Here is a 24,655-nt window from a genome sequence, read left to right as displayed (position 1 = left end):
GGCCTTAAGAATCAGAGCGTTTTTTGCACATCTGACCACTGTCACTTTAAGCATTAATAACTATGGGATGCTTTTACTTTTCATTCCGAGAGAGTTTTTTCGTTACGTATTATTTATGTTAGTGGTAAAATTTTGTCGATACTTGAATCATTTCTTGGTGAAAAATTCCAAAATTTGATGAAAAAATTGAAAATTTTGAATTTTTCTAACTTTTAAGCTCTCTGGTTGTAATGGAAATAGACATTCCAAATAAATTATATTTTGATTCACATATACAATATGTCTACTTTATTTTTTGCATCATAAAGTTGACATTTTTTTTTAACTTTTGGAAGACATCAGAGGACTTCAAAATTCAGCAGCATTTTTTTCAATTTTTCACAAAATTTTCAAAATCAGAATTTTTCATGGACCAGTTCAGGTTTGAAGTGGATTTGAAGGGCCTTTATATTAGAAATACCCCATAAATGAACTCATTATAAAAACTGCACCCCTCAAAGTATTCAAAATGACATTCAGTAAGTGTGTTAACCGTTTAGGTGTTTCACAGGAATAGCAGCAAAGTGAAGGAGAAAATTAACAATCTTCATTTTTTACACTCGCAGACCCAGTTTTTGAATTTTTACAAGGGGTAAAAGGAGAAAAATTATCTCAAAATTTGTAACCCAATTTCTCTCGAGTAAGGAAATACCTCATGTGTATGTAAGGTGTTCGGCGGGTGCACTAGAGGGCTCAGAAGGGAAGGAGCGACAATGGGATTTTTGAGAGTGAGTTTTTCTGAAATGGTTTTTGGGGGGCATGTCACATTTAGGAAGCCCCTATGGTGCCAGAACAGCAGAACCCCCCCCCCCCCCACATGGCATACCATTTTGGAAACTACACCCCTCAAGGCACATAACAAGGGGTCCAGTGAGCCTTAACACCCCACTTTTGTTTTGACAACTTTTCGTTAAAGTGGGATGTGTAAATGAGAGTTTTTATTTTTTATAAAGTGCATTTTTTTTCCAAATTTACCATTCATACAAAGGGTAAGGGGAGAAATGCCCCCCAAAATTTGTAACCCCATCTCTTCTGAGTATGGAAATACCCCATGTTAGGACGTAAAATGGACTTCGTGCGAACTACAATGCTCAGAAGAGAAGGAGTCACCTTTTGGCTTTTGGAAAGCAAATTTTGCTGAAATGGTTTTTGGGGGGCATGTCGCCTTTAGGAAGCCCCTATGGTGCCAGAACAGCGAAAAAAAAAAAAACATGGCATACTATTTTGGAAACTACACCCCTCAAGGAACGTAACAAGGGGTACAGGGAGCCTTAACACCTTACAGGTGTTTGACTGCTTTTTGTTAAAGTTGGATGTGTAAATGAAGAAATTTTTTTTCACTAAAATGCTGTTTTTTCCCCAAATTTTAAATTTTTACAAGGGATAATAGGAGAAAATGACTCCCGAAATGTGTAGCCCTATTTCTTCTGAGTATGGAAATACCCCTTGTGTGGACGTCCAGTGCTCTGCTGGCGCGCTACAGTCCTCAGAAGGGGAGGAGCGCCATTGAGCTTTTGTAAATAGAATTTGTTTGGAGTCAGGGGCCATGTGCGTTTACAAAGCCCCCCCGTGGTGCCAGAACAGTGGACCCCCCCCACATGTGACCCCATTTTGGAAACTACACCCCTCACAGAATTTAATAAGGGGTGCAGTGAGTATTTATACCCCATTGGTGTTTGACAGATCTTTGGAACAATGGGCTGTGCAAATGAAAAATAAAATTTTTCATTTTCTCGGACCACTGTTCCAAAAAGCTGTCAGACACGTGTGGGGCCTGAATGTACCCCTATTACATTATATGAGGGGTGTAGTTTCCAAAATGGGGTCACATGTGGGGGGTCCATTGTTCTGGCACTATGGGGGCTTTGTAAACACATGTGGCCTTCAATTCCAGACAAATTTTCTCCAAAATCCCAATGGCGCTCCTTCTCTTCTGAGCATTGTAGTGCGCCAACAGAGCAAATTTTTTTTTCTCATTTTCCCATTCAACTTAATTGAAAATTCTTCAAACACCTGTGGGGTGTTAAGGTTCAGTATACCCCTTGTTAAGTTCTGTGAGGGGTGTAGTTTCCAAAATGGGGTCACACCAGGGTATTTTTTTTTTTTTTTGTGGGGATTTTCAGAACCGCTGTAAAACCAGCTCCCGCTGTGCAAATCACCAATTTAGGCCTCAAATGTACATAGTGAGCTTTCACTCCTGAGCCTTGTTATGCGCCCGCAGAGCATTTTACGCCCACATATGGGGTATTTCTGTACTTTACAAATTGCTTTACAAATTTAGGGGTCTTTTTTTCCATTTACCTCTTGTGAAAATAAAAAATATGGGCCAACAACAGCATGTTAGTGTAAACATTTTTATTTTTTTACACTAACAGGCTGGTGTAGCCCCAAATTTTCCTTTTCATAAGGTGTAAAAGGAGAATAAGCCCCCCAAAATTTGTAGTGCAATTTCTCCCGAGTACAGAAATACCTCATATGTGGCCCTAAACGGTTTCCTTGAAATACAACAGGGCTCCGAAGTGAGAGAGCACCATGCACATTTGAGGACTAAATTAGGGATTGCATAAGGGTGGACATAGGGGTATTCTATGCCAGTGATTCCCATACAGGGTGCCTCCAGCTGTTGCTAAACTCCCAGCATGCCTGGACAGTTAGTGGTTGTCCAGAAATGCTGGGAGTTGTTGGGAGGCTCCGTTTTGGAAACACTGCCGTACAATATGTTTTTAATTTTTCTTGGGGGGGGGGGGGGGGGGGGGACAGTGTAAGGGGGACAGTGTAAGGGGTGTATATGTAGTGTTTTACCCTTTATTATGTGTAGTGTAGGGTTTTTAGGGTACAGTCACACAGGCGCAGGTTTACAGTGAGTTTCCCGCCAGGAGTTTGCGCTTTGGTGAAAAATATGCCGCAGCTCAAACTTGAAGTAGAAAACTCACTGTAAACCTCCCCGTGTGAATGTACCCTGTACATTCACATGGGGAGGCAAACCTCCAGCTGTTTCAAAACTACAACTCCCAGCATGTACTGACAGACCACGCATGTTGGGAGTTGTACTTTTGCAACAGCTGGAGGCACACTGGTTGGAAAACCTTCAGTTAGGTTCTGTTAACTAACTCAGTATTTTCCAACCAGTGTGCCTCCAGCTGTTGCAAAACTCCAACTCCCAGCGTGTACTGATCGCCGAAGGGCATGCTGGGAGATGTAGTTATGCAACAGCTGTAGGTACGCTACTACAACTCCCAGCATGCCGAGACAGCTGTTTGCTGTTTGGGCATGCTGGGATTTGCAGTTTTGCAACATCTGGAGGGCTACAGTTTGGAGATCACTGTGCTGTGATCTCTAAACTGTAGCCTTCCAGCTGTTGCAAAACTACAAATCCCAGCATGCCCATACAGCAAACGACTGTCTGGGCATGCTGGGAGTTGTAGTTTTGCAACATCTGGAGGGCTACAATTTACACTGTATAGTGGTCTCAAACTGTAGCCCTCCAGATGTTGCTAGGCTTCCGTCGGATCCAGAGAGCCTCATCACCATCCTCTTCTGGTCCTCGATGGTTTCCCCGTTCTTCCTGGACTATTGTGGGTGGGCAGAACAAGGAAACCGAAAGTTAACCCACCCCGCCCCCGATTTGCTATTGGTTGTCGCTTCTGGTTGACCAATAGCAGGGAAAGGAGGGGTGGCACCCCTGCCACCTCACTCCTATCCCTTTAGGGGGATCGTGGGTGTCTTAGACAACCCCGATCCCCCTTATTTTCCGGGTCACTAGAGACCCGTATGACCCGCAATCGCTGCAAATCGCCGGTTTAAATTCACCAGCGATTTGCGGCGATAGCCGACATGGGGGAGGGGGTCTAATGACCCCCCTGGGCATTTGCACAGGGTGCCTGCTGATAGGCATGAGCACTCACCCCGGTCAGGTCCCCGCCCGGTGCTCGGTGGGGACCGAAATTCCCACGGGCGTACAGGTGCGTCCTTGGTCCTTAAGTACTAGGGAGCGAAGGCGTACCTCTACGCCCTTGGTCCCTAAGTGTGTATTTGGTGTCTAATATGCATTCAAATCGGAATCTGCACTGTCATTGGGGAAAAAAGAAGTAACGTGCCACCTCTTGACATGGATTGTATGTAGAAACTGTGGTGTGTAGCAATATGTTGGATGGGAAAGTCTGTGTGCAACTCCATGGCATGTCTAAAAGCATATCTGCTATGAAGTACTGGTCACAGATTCTCTTCCAAATCCACATACCATAAGGGGTTATCCAGGATTTATAACTTTTAAAGCATGTCTTTTAGGATAGACACCAGTATTAGATTAGTGAGCATCCTACTGTCAACACTCCCACGATCAGCCATTATGTTTCAAAGATGGCTGCAACTTCTTCATTGTTTACATGTGCTCATATTAGCACACACTGTACTTTCCGTACGGACTGTGCCATGTGCTGCATCTGTGTCCCACTCACTTGCATGGAAAGGCAATGTAATCCCATATGATTAATGTGCAGTACAGACACTTGGCAAATCTCTGAGAAAGAATACAGCTCCAAAATGCAGTGTGATCGTTGTATAAATATAAATACTAAAAGGAATTTTTCAAGTACAATTGGCATGGTGTCATAAGAAATTATAGCAGCTTTTAGGATCTTATGAATATTTTGTATTCCACTGTATGCCGATTTTTCTTGAATGGAGAAATCTGAATCTACATGCAAATATGCATACAGAATTGGGAACGTTCAGTCCGCTGCACGGTCTGGATATAGAAATAGTAAACCTGTACCTATCCTCAACTCAGCCTTGCATTTACTATTTGGCCCCGTACAAATCACATGTGAGGCTTCCATCGGTCATCAGCAAAATGTAAATAAAAGGATGCCTTGTAAAGCCCGACATGTCCCTAGTGGGCCTGTTGAATATAATGGCCTAAATGTAGTCTGATAAGGATAAGGATAAATACTGTCCGTGCAACAACAATTACACCATTATCAGGCTATTTTAGTCAATGAGATCGCCATGAACATGTCCGGCTATATGTCTTCATACTCTTTTATTTATTTATTTTTATTTTTTAACATTTTGTTGGTGTACAGCCCGACCCGATGGATGACTCGAAATGGGATGTGAATATTTATATTGATTTTGCATTTGGTCACTTACATTTAGCGCAATGCATTTGTAGCTACAGTAGATAGAGCCACAAGAAATGGAGGTAGACTATGTAGCAGGGTCATACAATTTGGGAAAAATTTCATATTGGTATTATGGAGGTAAATATTGTGATTTTGATATGCAATTGCGAGATGCCAATCAAATGGTGAACCCTTTTCATGTCCAATCCTTGCATGTCTTGTTCACCCCCCCCCTAATTCATGTCCAATCCCCCCTCCCCCCCCAATTTCATATCCCCCTCCCAAATGTCATGTCCACACCTGAAATGGATGTGAAATAAAGGGGATGTGAAATTAAACAGGGGTATTGTAAAATGGAAGGAAAGGGACATGAAATGGGGGAATGGCACATGAAATGGAGGAGATGGGACATGAAAGGGGGAACTGTACGTGGACTGGAGGGGGTGGTACATGAAATAGAGGGGATTTCACAATTTGTTTATTATATTACGTATACCTCTATAAATATACCTCCATAAATCGTTCAGCCCTCATAAGCATGTATCTTATTTTAGCTTGTTTCTTTTGGTGGAAAGAAAAGTTCTAATGCCAGTTTGGTCTGACAAATATGTGCAGCATAGTGTCAAGTAGTATCAAAGCCGCTTACCTCCATGTGCCTTGGGCATCTTTTAACAACATAAATAAATACTTTGGCTAGTTTATTTTTACAGCGCATTAGAAAGAATGATTAAGCCAAGACATTCATTGATCCCTGAGCTCTGGAAGTCATTCTCTACAGTTTATGTACTATCCTAAATCTGCATGGAGTAATTTAGCCACCAAGTGTTTTATACACTATCCTGCCAGTTTCTGCATGGCTTTTGAAGTGCAAGACATGAAATCTGCTGCTTTATGATTGTAAGGTATTACGACGCCCCTGTAATTATTAGTAACAAATCTAATAAATAGCTAATAATGTCTGGCTGATGGGGCCATAAGGGAAACGTTAAAGCATTATGGTAGTGTTCATAAAGTTGCAAGGAAATATAAATTTATCTTTAAAAATGATCTGGATTTCTGCAATGGTTATTAATAAAATGTAATTTGAATTGTTTCAAAGTCACAGTCAAATACTATGTAACTACACAAATAAAAAACAGTTGTACTGTTCATATCTTTAATGAGCACATTACGGGGTGCAGGGAAAAAGAGTAAGTGAATTGAGTGTTAATGATGAGATCACGGCTGACCTCACACATTGCAGTATTGTAACTAATTACCATGTACGTTTTTGTAGTAAATAGCCGAATTTGCTATAAAAATTGTGTATTTTACTGCTGAGACCCCCCCCCCCCCCCCCCCCCCCAATGATCTTCTGGATGGCGGTCCTATATCTCCTGATGATATGGTGCAGCAGTTATATAGGCTCATTACCATTCCATTCATTTTCTATTGGAGCATCGGGGATAGGTGAACACTGGGACAACACCTGTGATTCCAATACACTGGGAATAATATGGCATGCGACTCATGATTAATTTGGCTCATCTTAGTCCAGTAGGCTTCTATTTAGGACTAACATATGAAATTCCAATCTAAGTAAATCTCCCCAGTGCTTCTATTGGAAACTAGTTCAACAGATTTGCCATGGCAGTAGCTGGTATTTAGCAATAATAAATGTGTGCCCTTCAAAGTTCCTTCCAGGCAATTGCTGTTATTAATGTTGTATCTAGTTAGATGTAATATCCTGTTTCAATCAAAGGCCACAATTAAGTGTCCCCCTCATCTGCATAAACAGTGAGTACAATTAGTAGGTCTGCGCCACATTGACTGAAAGGATCCTCTTAATCTCAGACCCTTGCCCCTAAATTCATAGGAATGAGTAAAGGTGGTCTAAGGCCAAGGATGAGATTAACAAATAACAGTGTTTATTGAATAGATCAAAGGATCAGTATGAGACGCAGTGTTTGCTCTAATTGTTTATGGCCTAATTGACTGTCACAGATTATTACTTTTACTTTAGTATTACTGGAATGTTGTAAAAGTAGTCATTTTCGTTATAAATTGAAGGTAAAGGTTTATCTATGGTATAGGTTTGCTTCTGTATTGTGCTGGGAATACTATAATATTATTATTTTTTGTATAGTAAAACAGAAACAATAAGTGCAGTGACATGAGCTTTATGAATGACAGGCTGGTAAAGAATTAAAGAGGACCCTGTGTGTGGGGGCTTACAATCTACAAGGGAAGGGGGACAGAGATATTACTCACAGGACTCTGCATAAGGCAGCTTCACACAGGTGTATTACAGATGCGGTTTTGTGTCTGTATTACAGATATAAGTCCCAGCTTGCAGCTGTAATACTTTTGCAAATATGTGAAAGCGCTCTAAAGGTGCCCATATACATTGGCTTTGGCAACTTTGGAGGGACCAGCAGACTGTATGGGTGCCACCTGACTCTCACCTGACAGATGATGATCTCGGAGACCTAAATACCACTGAAATTCTGGTTGTCACCTATGTGCTAGCTTTTTACCTTTTATGCTGGGGGGGGGGGGCAGTAGTTGTACCTGGACAGCAGATGTCACGGCCACGGATGATCATAGCCAGTGTTGCGTGGTCTCTGGTTGTTCAGATCCTGTGACTAGAGGCAAAGGGGGCAGATGAACTTCTTGATATAGCCCCACAGAAAGACGTCACAGGGTGTAGATCTTGCCCTCACGGAAGCCAGTGCAACATTAGTAAATCCTTGTTTCCTGCCTGGCTGATCCAATGTTTCAAAGGAAGTGTAGGGGTACTCCATCTTGTTTATAGCCTTTGTGTGGTAGACCTTCCTCCATCGGTAGCATAAGCTATACCCATAACCTGTTCAGCTAGGAGTGGCCAGTGAACAAATCCTTGGCCAAAAAGAAGTGTGCCTGCTCTTGGAGAGTAGCCTTTTAAGACACTGTTTTAGTAGCCTTTTATGTAGAAAATGAAATAATGCCTAGTGAATTATGTATTAAGCCCTGAAAGGGACATTGGGCATGCATTCCCCCCTGTAGTATATAATGGTGACCGTTTGGGAACAAGCTTTAGTCGTTGCTTTAGAGTATTATCATTTAAAATTCTTCCCCGGACAGAGACCCTGAACGTTGTTTGGCAGGTTCTGTTTGCTTGTGTTGAGTAAGAAGGCCTCTGGACTAATGTATGGTATTTGAAGAATGGAGGAGATAGTGCTCATCCAGGATTCCAGAGTGATAAGGCTCATGAGGTGTAGGGCAGTAAAACCTTCACTTATTAAAGGGCAGGAGATAGTTGTGAAATACATAGGTAAAAGTTCCCTCTCCTATATTTCTGCAAATTCTACCTTCTAATTGCTGTTCAGTGTCATTGCTCACAGCGCACTGAATCCAAAGGCATTAATAGCCATCATTAATTATTATTATTGTGATGCTCTTATAATTTATGTCCAATCCCACATATCCTGCGAAACTACTGAAGGATAAAACACACGTTACAAGATACACTTAACATTCTTTAATCTTACAAGGGACTCGATATGTACTCCATTATCAAGCAGGCAGAAAGAAAAATGATGCCTCTTTGGTGCTCCATGATATGTTGCGCTTTCATAAAGGACCAAACGTGCCATAAAGCCATGTCATTGCTTTGTGTTTCATGGGGGTCTTGCAGTGCAATGCATCCTATCCATTCTGCAATTAATACAGCTGACCATAAAATATTAAGGTAGATTCCAGTGCTTGTCTAGAATGGCTCATCTATATTTCAGCTATTGTGCGAAGAGTAAAACCTGTATGAGCCCTTTCCACTCTGCGTCTAGTCAGGCTGAGATCTACTACAATGGGCTAGAAAGTGAGAGTCTGTGATCACAAAGGTTATGGCGCACATGGCTGCCCTGCAGAGGATTACAACTCCAAGGTATCAATTGCCCATATTCTGCAGCAAGTGTGCGACGCTGTGACCTGGAACATATTACCATCTATTAATTAGCCTACTATGGGAAATTACACCAGTTATTCCTTCTGAACTTATTACACATTATTCACCATCAGGTTTTCATTCTCTGTGTAAGTGAAAATCTTACCTCTAATACACTTTTATTACCTGTATCGATCTCTATATGAGAATCATATTTGGTGTATTTGTCTGTGGTATACGTTTTGCTACAAACAAATGTACTTTATGATCCAGCAAACCAATTTTTTTATTTAAATGAACTGGTGCCAGAAAGTTTAACAGATTTGTAAATTACTTCTATTAAAAAATCTTAATCCTTTTAGTACTTTTTAGCAGCTGTATGCTACAGAGGATATTCTTTACTTTTTGAATTTCTTTTTTGTGTTGTCCACAGTGCTCTCTGCTGACACCTCTGTCCGTGTCAGGAACTGTCCAGTGCAGCATAGGTTTGCTATGGGGATTTTCTCCTGCTTTGGACAGTTCCTGATACGGACATCAGGTGTCGGCAAAGAGCACTGTGGAGAAGACAAAAAAGAAATTCAAAAGAAAAGAATTTCCTCTGTAGCATACAGCTGCTAAAAAGTGCTGAAAGGATTAAGATTTTTTAATAGAAGTAATTTACAAATCTACGGTATTTAACTTTCTGGCACCAGTTCATTAAAAAAAAAAATAAGTTTTCCACCGGAGTACCTCTTTTGCTGTCATACATTTTTTTTGTTCTTGTTGTTTGTATTCAAAAATGTTTTTTTTAAATTTTTTTAAAGAAAAAGATAAATTAAATGGGGGTGCAAAATAAAATAAGAGATGTAGGGTGCATGTAAAATACAAAAACAGCCAAGTATACGGGAGCCTGTCGGAGCAAGATTCCAGTTAACATCCCAAGATTAGAAGAGAAGACAGGCGCAACCCATACTATCGCAATAGTGAAAGTGTGTCGGTGTAATCATACAATGTAAGGAAATAGATCCAGTGCTGCCACACCGTAGAATAACACTTAGAATTTGCCAAAAATGTCTCTATTCTCTTTTAATGCATTTTCGACTCCTGAAAAGCTTTTAATGGGGTGACATATGGAGGCATATGCATCAAAATGTACATACTTTCATGCATGTTTTTTTTTGTAAAAAAAAAAAAAAAAGTGTGAGAACTGTATGGCAAAATGGTGGTGTGAATTTAGCCTGAGTGACATTCCCAATCACAGTGTATAATGGCCAAGGACAGATCCCACATTTGTCAATGCAGAGAAGAGACTGGCTGTAATTGATGACTTTATGTACAATGGATGTTCTCCTGCTCTACCCATTCATAGGATAGCTTGACTTTAGGCAATATAGACTTTATATACACATATGTAATAGAATGGTTACTTTATAAGGCATGGTTAACATGCGGTATGATTCACTCACCCATGCGGGTTGAATAGTGGATACTGCTCCAAACCCCTTAGAAACAGGGTATAATTCTCTTGGCATGCTGTTCTCCTGGTCAGCCAACTTCAGCCTGATTGGGGACGGAGTTAACCTTTTTAGTGCTACCCATAGTTTCTCTTATTTCTTTTATGTTTAGTTGTATTGCTGCTTCTGTTAAAACCTCGGGTTATACTACCATTTTTAGCTATTTTGGCCATCTTTTTGGTTCAACATGCTTATGGAGATTTGAACACATGGATTAGCATTCTTCTTTATGAAATAGTCTCCTGTATTAGTATACTGATATAATAACTAAGGCACTTTTTCAGATTTATTCTTCTTTTTTGTTTATGATCTTGGCATTGTAGGGGGTTTGATATAAGTTTTTTTTAAACAAATTGTTGCAAAACCTATCGATAAGAACTACAAGTTGTGTTGTACACGCACTACTATAGATTTCCAGTCTAAAAATATTCTGTCCACTTTACTAGTGTTGTAGATGCCAATCTGTCCTGCTGCTGTTCCTGTGTGAACATGACCTAAAAGTACCCATATATTGGTTTGTTGATGAAATTTGCAGATTTCGACCATAACCAATTTAACAAGTCATGACAGACCATCCTTGCTTTGAAATTTCAAACTGATCACAATTTAATGAACAATCTTTTGGGAAATAACATTCTTAAAATGTTCCTAAAATGTTCACAGAATATTACAAGAACAAGAGAAAGGGAAAGTGAGAAAGATGAAGAAAAAGAAAGTCAGACTCTTGTCATTGATCACACATGGCCAGTTTATACAACTGTAATGTACCAAGATGATTGATCTCCAGATGATTAGTCATTCATTGATTGATCAGTCATCATCCTACTTCTTTCTAATGTATAGGGCCACCTTAAAGGCATGGAGAGCTACCTACTGCGTTTCGGCTACAGTTAAAGGCAGAACCCAGAACTCAGATGCCAATTCTGGAAGCAACAATCTCCTGGTAATAGAGTAAGGGATCTAATATTTATTTATTAGGTTTTAAGGAACCTAATTTCCTTGAAGTGTACCTGTTGTTAGCAAAACTTTTGATATAATGTAGATAATACTATATGTATATTTGTAATAAACATTGGTTAAAATTTTCTATATTTTTTTGGTGAAAAAATGCTGTCCCTGCAACTATTGCCTGTGTGTCTCTGTGAGGAGACCAAATACAGGAAATGAGGGCAGGACAAGCCAAGCTCTGTGCAGGCTCCTGGCTTGTCAATCATCCTGAAGTGTGAGCCAGGAGCATGTCACAGAGCCTTACTGAACAGAGCCCCACTTGTCCACGGCGCACGGAGCCCCACTTGTCCACCCACACTTCCTGTATTTGGTCTCCTCACAGAGATACACAGGCAATAGCTACAGGGACAAAATATACACATTTTTTCGCAGATGTATATTACAAATATACACAGCGCAAAAAAATAAAGGGAACACTGAGATAACACACACATTCTAGTTCTGAATGAATAAACTAATCGTATCAAACACTTTTGTCTTTACATAGTTGAATGTATTGCCTGTGTGTCTCTGTGAGGAGACCAAATACAGGAAGTGAGGGCAGGACAAGCCAAGCTCTGTGCAGGCTCCTGGCTTGTCAATCATCCTGAAGTGTGAGCCGGGAGCATTTCACAGAGCCTTACTGAACAGAGCTCTGCTTGTCCCCAATGCTTGTCCTCAGTGCACAGAGCCCTGCTTGTCCTCAGTGCACAGAGCCCTGCTTGTCCACCCACACTTCCTCTATTTGGTTTTCGCATAGAGATACACAGACAATAGCGGCAGGGACAAAAATATACCCATTTTTTCACCAATGTATATTACAAATATAAACTGCTCAAAAAAATAAAGGGAACACTAAAATAACACATCCCAGATCTGAATAAATGAACTAATTGTATGAAATACTTTCGTCTTTACATAGTTGAATGTGGTGACAACAAAATCACACAAGAATTATCAATGGAAATCAAATTTAGCAACCCATTGATGTCTGGATATGAAGTCACACTGAAAATCAAAGTGGAAAACCACACTACAGGCTGATCCAACTTTGATATAATGTCCTTTAAAACAAGTCAAAATGAGGATCAGTAGTGTGTGTGGCCTCCACGTGCCCGTATGACCTCCCTACAATGCCTGGGCATGCTCCTGATGAGGTGTTGGATGGTCTCCTGAGGGATGTCCTCCCAGACCTGCGCTAAAGCATTCGCCAACTCCTGAAAAGTCTGCGGTGCAACGTGGCATTGGTGGATGGAGTGAGACATGATGTCCCAGATGTGCTCAATCGGATTCAGGTCTGGGGAACGGGCAGCCCATAGCATCAATACCTTCCTCTTGCAGGAACTGCTGACACAATCCAGCCACATGAGGTCTAGCATTGTCTTGCATTAGGAGGAACCCAGGGCCAACTGCACCAGCATATGGTCTCACAAGGGGTCTGAGGATCTCATCTCGTTACCTAATGGCAGTCAGGCTACCTCTGGAAAGCACATGGAGGGCTGTGGGGCCCCCCAAAGAAATGCCACCCCACACCATTACTGACCCACCGCTAAGTCATGTTGGAGGAAGTTGTAGGCAGCAGAAAGTTCTCCACGGCGTCTCCAGACTTTGTCACATGTGCTCAGTGTGATCCTGCTTTCATCTGTGAAGAGCACAGGGTGCCAGTGGCGAATTTGCCTATCTTGGTGTTCTCTGGCAAATGCCAAATGTCCTGCACAGTGTTGGGCTATAAGCACAACCCCCACCTGTGGACGTCGGGCCCTCATACCACCCTCATGGAGTCTGTTTCTGACTGTTTGAGTGGACACATGCACATTTGTAGCCTGCTGGAGGTAATTTTGCAGGGCTCTGGTAGTGCTCCTCCTTGCACAAAGGCTGAGGTAGCGATCCTGCAGCTGGGTTGTTGCCCTCCTATGGCCTCCTCCACAACTCCTGATGTACTGGCCTGTCTCCTGGTAGCGCCTCCATGCTCTGGACACCTGAGCACTTGTGTGGGTTGTAGACTCAATCTCATGCTACCACTAGAGTGAAAACACTGCCAACATTCAAAAGTCACCAAAACAGCCAGGAAGCATAGGAAGAAGTGGTCTGTGATTGCCACCTGCAGAACCACTCTTTTATTGGGGTTGTCTTGCTAATTGCCTATAATTGTTACCTGTTGTCTGTTCCATTTACACACTAGCATGTGAAAATGATTGTCAATCAGTGTTGCTTCCTGAGTGGACAGTGTGATTTCACAGAAGTGTGATTGACTTGGGTTACATTGTATTGTTTAAGTGTTCCCTTTATTTTTTTGAGCAGAGTATATATAATATTGTTTTCTACATCATATAAAACCTTTTTGCCAATGAAAGGTACACTTTATGACCAGACATTATATCATTATCAAGCACCTAGGTTCTACAACAATATTGCCCTAGAACAGTGTTTCCTAAGCAGGGTGCCTCTATCTGTTGCAAACTACAACTACCAGCATGCCCGGACAGCTTTTGGCAGTCCGGGCATCGTGGGAGTTGTAGTTTTCCAACAGCTGGAAACACTCTCATTGGGAAACACTGGTCTATAAGAATATGTGTAAGTTTTGAGTTAATAAATATTTCTTGTTGTTTTAAACATATTAGTGGACATTTATCAAGGTATTTAGAGCCTTTTTTTTTTTTTTTGCTTATTCTGAGCATACAAAATTTTGGGAACATTTTGTTGGTAAGCAAGAAGTTGGAAACAGCCTTACCTAAGCAAATTTTAGTTTTCACTATGCAGTGGTCACATATTTATGATGTCCGAATATCACACGTGGGCAAAAAAAAAAGTCTCAAACCACTTACAAAACTCCCATACATGAGCAAATGAAAAAAAGTTGCGAAAAGTCCCACAAAAGGCTCAGCTGTGACTTATTTTTTGTTTTGCTTATGTGCTCCAAATTTATCAACCCCCTATGATAGTATGATAAATATGGAACACCTAAGCAAAACAAAACAAAAAAATGTAAGAACTTTCTTACCAGAGACAACAATGATAAATGTCCCTCCATTTTGCTTCCATCCATCTTGTATGGGCCTCTAAAGAAATGAATGTATTTTCATTCTTTTATACCTTGGAACATACTATAGGTCTTATGTATGTACCTTTTTAATTTCATTACACTGATGGCGCATAACTTAGAATTTTGTGTGTGTGTGTTAGTTTTTAACTTAATTTAGTGAATGAGAAAGCACATAGCAAATAGACTTTGTCCATGTCGGGCTCTTTATGTCTGTATAGTAGTTAATGGGGTACTCCGCCCCTAGACATCTTATCCCCACCCCTTCAATGACGGTCGCCACACCCCCTCCCATAGACTGGCATTGAAGGGGCTTGCCTTGACATCCCGATTCTATGGGCCCTGTTTCACCCATCATCATGCACGGAGTGAACGTCACTTCCGTGCTGCAGGAGAGATCGCAGGGGGTTCCCAGCAGCTGGACCCCCACGATCAGACATCTTATCCCCTAACTTTTGGATAGTGGATAAGATGTCTAGGGGCCGAGTACCCCTTTAACTTTTACTTTTCAGTAGAAAATGTATGCGGTAATCCATTACTCTTGTTGCTACCTCAGAAGGTGTGGATAGCTACAGCTCGTGTTGACACAGGTTATGACATGTAGAATGCAATCTGGTAGGACATGGGCCAAAAGGTTCTGATAAACTGGGCATTTCCAGTCGGTATTTTCCCAGTAAACTTAGTGGTTTATTTATTCTAGTAATTCATACTTGGACAGGTGAATGATTTCTCAGTATTGGAAGCTCTCGCTCAGTCCTTCCTATATGAGGTCCATAGGTCAGCTGATTAAATGTTGAGTAATGACCTCTGTACCTTGAGGATGTGCCAGAAATTCCATTGCCTGAGTAAAGGTGCCTCCTGAAATTAGGTGTATCATAGTTGGACTTAAAGGGGTACTCCACTGCTCCAGCGTTCGGAACATTTTGTTCTAAATGCTGGCTGCAGGGGTCGTGACGTCACGGTCACGCCCCTTGTGACAACATGCCACACCCCCTCAATGCAAGCCTATTGGAGGGGGCATGGTAGCCGAACGCTGGGGCAGTGGAGTAACCCTTTAATGACTTGCTAATGTAACACCCCAAGCAGTATTATTCATAGAACCAGGGATCTCGTACCACTTATATTTGGCTATACTCAAGCAGTGCAGTGGTGTGTGGGCAGAAAAATACCATTGGACATATGCATATATCCGTATGATAGATCTGCATGTATTTACAGATGTCTTTTCTCCATTGGATGTGAATGGGTGAACTTGACACTACTTGCGTATTTTAAAGTAATACAGTAAAACTCATTTATAAGCAAGGCGGTCAGTCCTGAAAGCATGCTGAATCACTACTGTACAAACCAAGCCTTGGGGTATTTTTTTATTTTTTTTATTGATCCTGCTTTTTCTGTTTTGTCACTAGATTCTAAATATGTGTGGTGCAGTGAACTGGATTTAGGAAATTTCCATTCACACTTTGTCAACAGGCTAAACTTGTCTAGTGTTTATTTATTTTATTATTTTGTAGCTATATTTATTTTAAACTTTTCCTGGGTTGTCTGTGCAGATAGTACAGTAGTGTGTGTATTTCAAGGCAGCGGCTTTTATGTCAAAAGTTTTAATCAGTCGGGGTCTCAATGCTTAGAAATTCCCACAAATTTCTAGAAATTATCGGGTGAAGCACTTGGCAGTGGGCTTAACTCCTTGTTAAGTGACTAAGGGTGTGTTACACCCAAAATGCATCATGTCCTGCTCTGCCATTCCGTTGTGTGTGTGTCGTAATGGAATAAATCCACAAGTTTCATGCTACACTGCCACACTGTATTTTCTGGCCCCCCCCCCCCCCCATTGCTCCTTGGTATAATCCTGCACAAACTGCTGTGCGATTTGTCTCTATTTTAGTCTATGAAGCCCGCCTGTTGCAATGTGACGGACTGAGTGCTGAGCTGGGGAGTGAAGCAGGCTGCTGCATGCTTCTCCCGGCTGTTTCCTAGAAATACACTGATGAAAGCTTTTGACTTATCTGCATGAGCTGTCAGAAGTTTTTTCATGATAGTAATGCTTTTAAGATATTATTGATTGTCTGGTTCTCAGTGCTGACATCCCTGTCAATCATTAGAACAAGCTGGGAGAAGCGCGTGGTTATGTGCTTTATGGCCCCATCTCACATCTTTCTTTGTCCTTCTTTACTTGACAGCCCCATGGACTTATAATGGGCTTTCTAGTAAAGCTGTAAGAAGATCAATGCGAGCTGAGGAAAGAAGCACATTACCTCATGCTTCCCCCCCCCCCCCCGAGCATTCTACTGATCGCTGGGGGTCTCTGCAATAAAACTCAAACCCATCAAATCTTCATATGTCTGTTTTTAAAATATGGCAGGGACACTTGGCTATGGCCTACAATGGGTGTTTGAGCATCAAAACTGGACCATGAAGCAGTGGTGGCCTGGTCTATAGAATCACATTTTCTGTTATATAATTTGGGCAGTTGGGTGCATGTGCATCACTTGCTAGGGGCAGGATGACTATGGGATATAATGGGAAACTGTGACAGAAGCTGCGTAATTCTCTGGGTAATGTTTTTTTTTTTTTTTTTTGATAACCTTAGTTTCTGGCATTCATGTGGATGTTACTTTGACCCCAACCCCTTTCTTAAACATTGTTGAAGGCTAAGCACATCCCTTTATTGTAATGCACTTTCCTAATGGCAGTACAGTCTTTCAGCAAAAATATTCATCCCACCACTCTGCGAAAGTGGTTGAAGGAACATGGCAGAGGTTCAAGGTGTTGACTTGGCCTATGATTTCCCTGATCTCAGTTGGTTTGAGCACTTGTGGGATGAGCTGGAAAAAAAAGTCTGATCTCTGGAAGCTCCATCTTGCAACTTGGGGCCAGATACCACAGAACCCCTTCAGAGGTCTCCTTGAGCCCACACCTGGTTGAAACAGAGATGTTCTGGTGGCACAAGGGAGATCTTCACAATATTGGTTTGAATGTATGTGTCCTATCTATTGTTTCCTTTGACTGTCTGAACTAGAACTGAACTGACAGCAACAAGTATTATCACTCTTAATTATGCTGAAGAAATGTCATGGTAATTTGATACAATAGACCTTATGGAATGCATCATTGCAACTAGTTCAATACCTTTAGCAGGAAGATATATGAGGGACTGCGAGAGTGAGGGAGCTGTGTAAAGGATTTATGTCAGGCTACTCTTTCAAACAAATCTGTTTGCATTTTGTCATGGTTTCTATTCTTGCCTTATCAAGTGACTTACAGTCGATTTATCCGCCTTGTCGTACAGTATAGTTTTCAGGCACTATCTCTAAAACGAGAAAAATATTCTCTCTGCTACAGGGCTGTGCTTTATTTGCATACCTGTCATTTTCCCAGTAGAAAATTGACACATGTCCCCTCTTTCGTGGTTAACACATTGATAGATGCCTAGAAAATAGTATAGTAAGATGTGTATATGGAAATGTTATAGAAAAAATTTAAAGGGTACCTCTCATCAAATACACTTTTGATATATTTTAGATTAATGAATGTTGAATAACTTTCCAATAGCCTGTTAATGAAAAATATGCTTCTTTCTATTGTATTTTTCCCGATCAGTTCTGTCAGCAAGCATTTCTGACTCATGCTGGAGTCCTAAACACTCAGAGCTGCCAGCCTGCTTTGTTCACAGCCAAACAGGCTGTGAACAAAGCAGGCTGGCAGCTCTGAGTGTTCTCCTTTGTGAACAAAGCAGATTGGCAGCTCGTAGTGTTTAGGACTCCAGCATGAGTCTGAAATGCTTGCTGCCAGGACTGGTAGGGAGACCCCTAGTGGTCATTTCTTCAAAGTGGAAAATTAAATAGAAAGAAGCATATTTTTTAATAACATGCAATTGTAAAGTTATTCTGCATACATTAATCTATAATATATCAAAAGTTTTTTTTGATGAGAGGTACCCTTTAATGGCTAAATTAGGATCATATGGACCAAACAAAATGTTTGTTGTATTAGCAAATGTAGGTATACGTAATCCTAGTTGTTGAGTTGTATGCAATCGGATTGCAGCTGTCACTCAATTGTTAAGGAGAATCAGTCATCAGTATCACCTGCACTTAACTATTGATATGGGCTTGTAGTGCAAGTGACAATGATACTTACTGATCCCCGATCTGTGCTTTTGTACGGCCGATATTCTTATTTTTATTGATATGCTAATCAGGAGCTTAGTGCACGGGGGGTGCTTGAGAACGCCCCCTCTCCCGTGCACTTGTGCATGGGGGGTGCTTGAGAATGTCCCCCGGCACTAAGCTCCTGACTAGCATATCAATCAAGAATGTAAATAAAAGCCACACTTACTACATCATACTGCACGGTGATGTCAGTATTCAGTTGTCTAAGCCAGTGCTTCCTCCTCCTGTGCTGTAGTATGACATAGTAAGTGTGTTTTTTTTTTTTTTTTTTACATTATCCTGATGTATGCCATTGGTGAAGGCTCAAAATGTGCTCAAGTTTTCAGCTATACATGTGCCCTGCAGTGGGTGCTCTACCGTTTAAATGTAGCAATATTATCTGTAATACTATATAATATGAATAGCTTGAAACCGTGAAAGCCGCGAAAGTTTCTAGTGGTTTTTTTTTTTAGGGACCCCTCCTTTTTATTTTTTTATTTATGTCCTTTTATGTTCTAATACAGCATATGTACAGGAGAGGTCCTTTTAAATAATTGAAACGAGGTGAACAAAAATATTACCCATAGCAACGAAACAGATGTTTCCTACAACATTTGGTTAGAAGCTGGGTACTACGGAAAAGAACACAGTTTACCTGTGCATTGTGTACACACATCAGAACTTATTCATATGAAGGATATGTAAGAACACCTAATGGTTCTACCACAGACGTTTTAATGACTAGGCTTAATGTATTAATGTGTCAGAATTAAAAAATCTATTATTCTCTGGGGCTCCTAAAAATGTATGCTGGTGAATTCTCCATGTTTGCCAAACAGCCAACTATTTTGACGTTACTGTAGACCCCTATTCACCTTTTGAACTAGAGAAAAGCTACTTTGCATATTTTTTCCCCCATTAGTTTTCCAAAACTTTCCCTTTTAAAGATGGTGAATGACAGGAGCATAGTTAGGTATGGCTTGTTAGTATTTGATGATAGACTTTGGATTTAGGTTAGACACTGCTTTCTGTTCAATAATGGTCTACAAGTCTACAATAGTGGTGGCCAAACCTGGTCCTCATGATCTACCCATAGGACCATGCTTTCAGTTATCTTCATTAATCATTCTTTGTTAGTGCGGTTCTCCTAGGTGGGTTATTAAATGGAGCTAGTAGTGGATCATGAGGACAAAGTTTATCTACTATTAGTCCACAGTATTATGAGCTTAAATCATTGACTATATTTTTCTTAGGACCAAAAATATTTTTTTTGTGACGTAAATAAAAAATAAATATGAAAAGAAAATGTGACAAAATAACAAAAAAAAGCATTACTTATCTGATGGATCCCCTGCCACCCCAGTCCTTCACACTATTCTGTATTTACTTGGCTGGTGCAGTAACTTGCCCATACACCTATGTGACCACTGAAGAGATTCAGTGGCCTAAGCAGTGAATGGTAAGACTGCTAAGGCCAGTGTTCGGCTAGAGGAAATAATAGAGTAATGTTTTTTTTTGTTAGTTGTTTTTTTAATTACATAATCTTGCTTTGCTGTTTTTTTGGCCTGGTAATTCAAACCACTTTTTTAGGGGACTACTTTTGGTTTTATTTCATATCAGAAAAAGTAAATGTTGGTGAAGATTATTGTTTTCATTTTTAGATCCGACACATATTGTAAAAGTAAACTAAATCACCCAAAGGAAGCCCATATGAACAAGAAAGAATATATAAATAACATATAAAAACCATATGATTATTGCCTGTGATTATTTGTGATATTTCGTGGTAATAGTTGTTACATATTCCACACATCAAGACTGGGCCTAGAATGCAGAGAATCTGGTGCAGCATCTTGATCTTGTCAGGTCTTTGCTAAAATCAAATCCTCACTATGTTAATAACATTTAGTGTTGCTTGTGAACTCATTATTTTTGGGATTCACGACAGATTTGACATGCATTCCATCACTAGGCTTTCTGTATTCCAAGCACTCCTCAGCAGAAAGAACTGCAAAAGGAATGAGCTTGTTTTCCAGGTCTGACAGTAGCAATTCTTCATGAAGATTTATTGTGCAAATTACGTCTGTTTGATTTTATGTACATGCTGGTGTTCTGTCAATAATTTTATGTGAAATTTAGAACTTTTTTGTATATCTTTTATGCGCAGTTTGTGAGTTTACTGTAATATAGGAAAGCAGTTTGGTCTATGATAAATACAAAGGTAAAAATAATATGGTATATTTAAACATATTTTTCTAGAATGTAAAGTAAAAATGATGGTTCTACTAAGCGCTTTGCAACTGTCCAGTATTTGTATAGATTTATATATTGACCATCAAGTATATTGTGACAACATTTGAGATATAGAATGGATTGGCATTGGTTCCTGTCACCAAAGAAGCTCGAAATCTAATTTGCCTATTTCCAACTTCTATACCTAGCAGACGTAGTTTTAAAGCATGCCAACTGGTATGACTGTATGAGATAAAGGTGAACATTGGGTGAACTCACACGGGAATGTTTGTTTAATGTTGTCTTCTCATAAAATATGTTATGCTAAATTGAAATTTTTATTTATTTATTTATATGTTTATGTATTTTTAACAGGTTAACAAAGCCGCTGTCATTTGCAGACTGTGTTGGCAATGAGCTGCCATGGGGATGGGAATCTGGCTATGATCCACAAATTGGTGTTTACTATATTAATCATATTAATCGTAAGTGACTCCACTGACTTTGTTATTGATATAACTGATGTGTTGTTTGTCTATCTAAGGGCGGTTTCAGGTGGCCATAAGGAAGCCACATTTTTTATTATGGTTGCTTTACCTTAAACGTATGCAGCTCTACTGACCCATAGTCACCTCTACCATAGACCATGAAGATGTTATTATTATTTCACATTCCTTTTTTAGTGCCAATACATAAATGTGTAACTCAACCATTCTTTTAGATGCAGTTTATTGCACCTATTTTTTTTGAAAACCAGCCTTCTAAAATATCTTCCAAAAAACAACATAAGACTGGTTGTGATATGATGATCCAGTGAAACTTCTTTGAGATGACCGCCCAATCTTCACAAAGAAGATTGCAGTATGCATAATATATAATATAAGAGATGATGGAACTAAAAATCAGTCGCAGAAAATCTAGTCTATACAAGGGGGGATCCTTTGGAGAGGTTCACTGTAATTGCTGATGCAGGTAACATAGTCCTGGAGTTTAACCTTATTGAAAACACCTTGCCATATATCAAATTATAAGTAGCCTGCTTTGTTTTGGTGTGTAAATCTGCAGTTATTAGTTTAGTATTTAAAAAAAAAAAAAAAAAACTTTATTTACTTGATGTAATAGCTATATATATATATATATATATATATATATATATATATATATATATATATATATATATAATATGTGTGTGTGTGTGCCTTGAATAGATCCTTACTAAGAATGCCATATTTGATGGTAAAAAATAATGATACTCAAAGCAGCTCGCCACACTAACCCATTGTAAGTCAATGGAGTCCATTGGATGGCAGCAGTATACAATGTGTTGCAACTCTTGATATGTGTCAAGGTTTTTGTTATAAGAGAAACCACAGCATGGGAATAAAGCTTTAGTGGGTACTTTACTTATACAAATGAAGACACATTTGCTGCATTTGTATTAGATTTTCAATATCTTGCTAAATTCTATCTAAATTGTTTGCTTTTTAGCTGTATCAAATGTAACAATTTGAGCCAAAAACAGTTGTTTCTATTATTTTCTACATGAAATAGAACACTTATTTTACACACAAAAAGAGTACTTTATTATCAAAGTATACCTCAGTAACTGCATTTCTTTCTTATTTTTTTTATATATATCTAAAGAAAGAAAGATGTATGTGCAGTTATATAACACTGAAATGACTTATGTACTAATGACACTAAGTTTATGTATAGTACATATACATAAGTAGGTAATACTAAATATAACTAAAAGTAATAAATTTTTATTATTTATGTATTTATTTTTTAGAAAATTGTATTGGCTTCCTGAATGATCACTGTGACCACCGACTTGGGGAGCACTGTGATTGGCCTAGAGGGTATTCTCTGTGAACACTGCTGTATAAAAATCACCGACAAGGGTACTTCCTGATCTGCAGCAATATAGAACATTAAAACATGACCTCTAATAGCTCAATATTAAAAATGAGTAAATAAATAAGCAACAAAAGGTGGAGTATAGTGAAACACCACAAAATTGCAAAAATACTAATATACACGGAGCACTGGAGTGTGCTGGTCAGAACTAATAGTCAGGGTAAAATAGTCTCTCCTACTAGTCAGTTTGGGGTTCAGTTCTCTAGATAAGATGGTATTGGGAGTAGACTGATGTTGAGCCAGTGGTAATAATAGGCAGATAAGGAGGACTAGAGAGAATAGCGGGGGGAGGGATAACATGCCCGCTGGATCTATTGCGCCCGTCCCTCTGTCCCTGCCTTTTGAGGGATCCACCTCCTTAACAGGGTGGCCTCAACCATGGTGCCGGACCCTGCTCTGTCCTGAGTGAAGGATAAAACAAAAGAAGGATGGCCAAAGAGAGAGAAAAGTATGGATCAAATACACAACCATATACCTAAAAAATGTTACAGAAAATCATGAAACACACATGTGAGATAAAATCACCAATGTAGACCACAATTCCCAATTCCAACACGTTTCACCTGTCAGGTTATCACAGGATCATCAGGGAATATATACATTAGTAGTAAAATGCAATTTAAGAGAAAGCTGCTGGGGTGGCTGCACACACTGATAATGCAATGCAGATAATAGACACTAGATAGTTGCACACACTGGTAATACAATGCCACCAACCTGCCATCAATGTACTAGGCACATACAGGTAGATATCCTATACAGATTAATGCTTGAACCATTGGGAAATGGCACAAGCTAGGTCAGTAGCGAGGATCAACAAATATAAAGAGTGTGACAGTGCACTCCATGCAAAAACAATGTAAAGCCATCTAACAGCAGCTAGAAATAATAATGATGACCCATATGTATTAACATTTGAGCTATGACTATTCTATGATGTCAAAAGCACACCCAAAATCATGTTGTAATGTGTGTGGTTTTTTTTTATATTCCATTTAATGAAAGTCGTCTTGTGTGAATTAAAGTAGAGTCTCTTTTCACGATTCTTTAACCCCTTAACGACCAAGGACGTATATTTACGTCCTTGGCCGGCTCCCGCGATATAACGCAGGGTCACGCGGTGACCCCGTCTCATATCGGGTCGGTCCTGGCATGTAACTGAAGCTGGGTCCCGGGGCTAATAGTGTGCGGCATTGATCGCAGTGCCGTGTGCTATTAACCCTTTAGACGCGGCGTTCAAAGTCTAAAATGAAAGAAAAAGCTTTCCGGCTGCTCAGTGGAGCTGATCGGGACCACTGCAGTGAAAATGCGGTGTCCCGATCAGCTAGGATGCGAGCAGAGGTCCTCTTACATTCCTCCGGCACGTTCGTTCGGAGATTCATTGCTCCAAGCCTGAGATGCAGGCTTGAGCAATCGACCGCAGATAACACTGATCAATCCAAAGCTACGGCTTTGCAGTGATCAGAGTAAAAGATCAGTGTGTGCAGAGTTATAGCCCCTATGGGAGCTATAACCCAGCAAAAAAAAGTGTAAAAAAAAGATAAATGTGATTTAACCCTTTCCCTATTAAAAGTCCAAATCACTTTTTAAACGAATACATTTTCCTGCATGTAGTTATTATTTCCAGAAGTAGGGTATCACTTTAATTGTATGGAATAAAGATAAGGTGTCATTTTTAACAAAAAATTTACTGCATAGAAACGGAAGCCTCCAAAATTTACAAAATGGCGTTTTTTCTTACATTTTGTCGCACAATTATGTTTTAT

At 40.0% G+C, this 24,655-nt stretch overlaps 1 protein-coding gene across 4 annotated transcripts in view; it reads left to right on the top strand.

The window, feature by feature from the left end:
• The window catches only part of WWC2 (WW and C2 domain containing 2), a 154,177-nt gene that overhangs the window by 30,779 nt on the left and 98,743 nt on the right, over window positions 1–24,655 (top strand). For 3 of the 4 annotated variants that reach the window (XM_056560400.1, XM_056560409.1, XM_056560405.1), the window contains exon 2: window positions 21,345–21,454. The exons of the other annotated variant lie outside the window; for it this stretch is intronic. In XM_056560400.1, the coding sequence (XP_056416375.1) occupies window positions 21,345–21,454 (110 nt within the window). The remainder of the gene's footprint in view (window positions 1–21,344; window positions 21,455–24,655) is intronic. 4 annotated transcript variants of the gene reach the window in all.

Source organism: Hyla sarda, chromosome 1 (assembly GCF_029499605.1).
Source record: "Hyla sarda isolate aHylSar1 chromosome 1, aHylSar1.hap1, whole genome shotgun sequence".
In the NCBI taxonomy this organism is placed as follows: Eukaryota; Metazoa; Chordata; class Amphibia; order Anura; family Hylidae; genus Hyla; species Hyla sarda.
The sequence above is the reverse complement of the archived record's forward strand: the minus strand, read 5'-3'. Positions and strand labels throughout refer to the sequence as shown.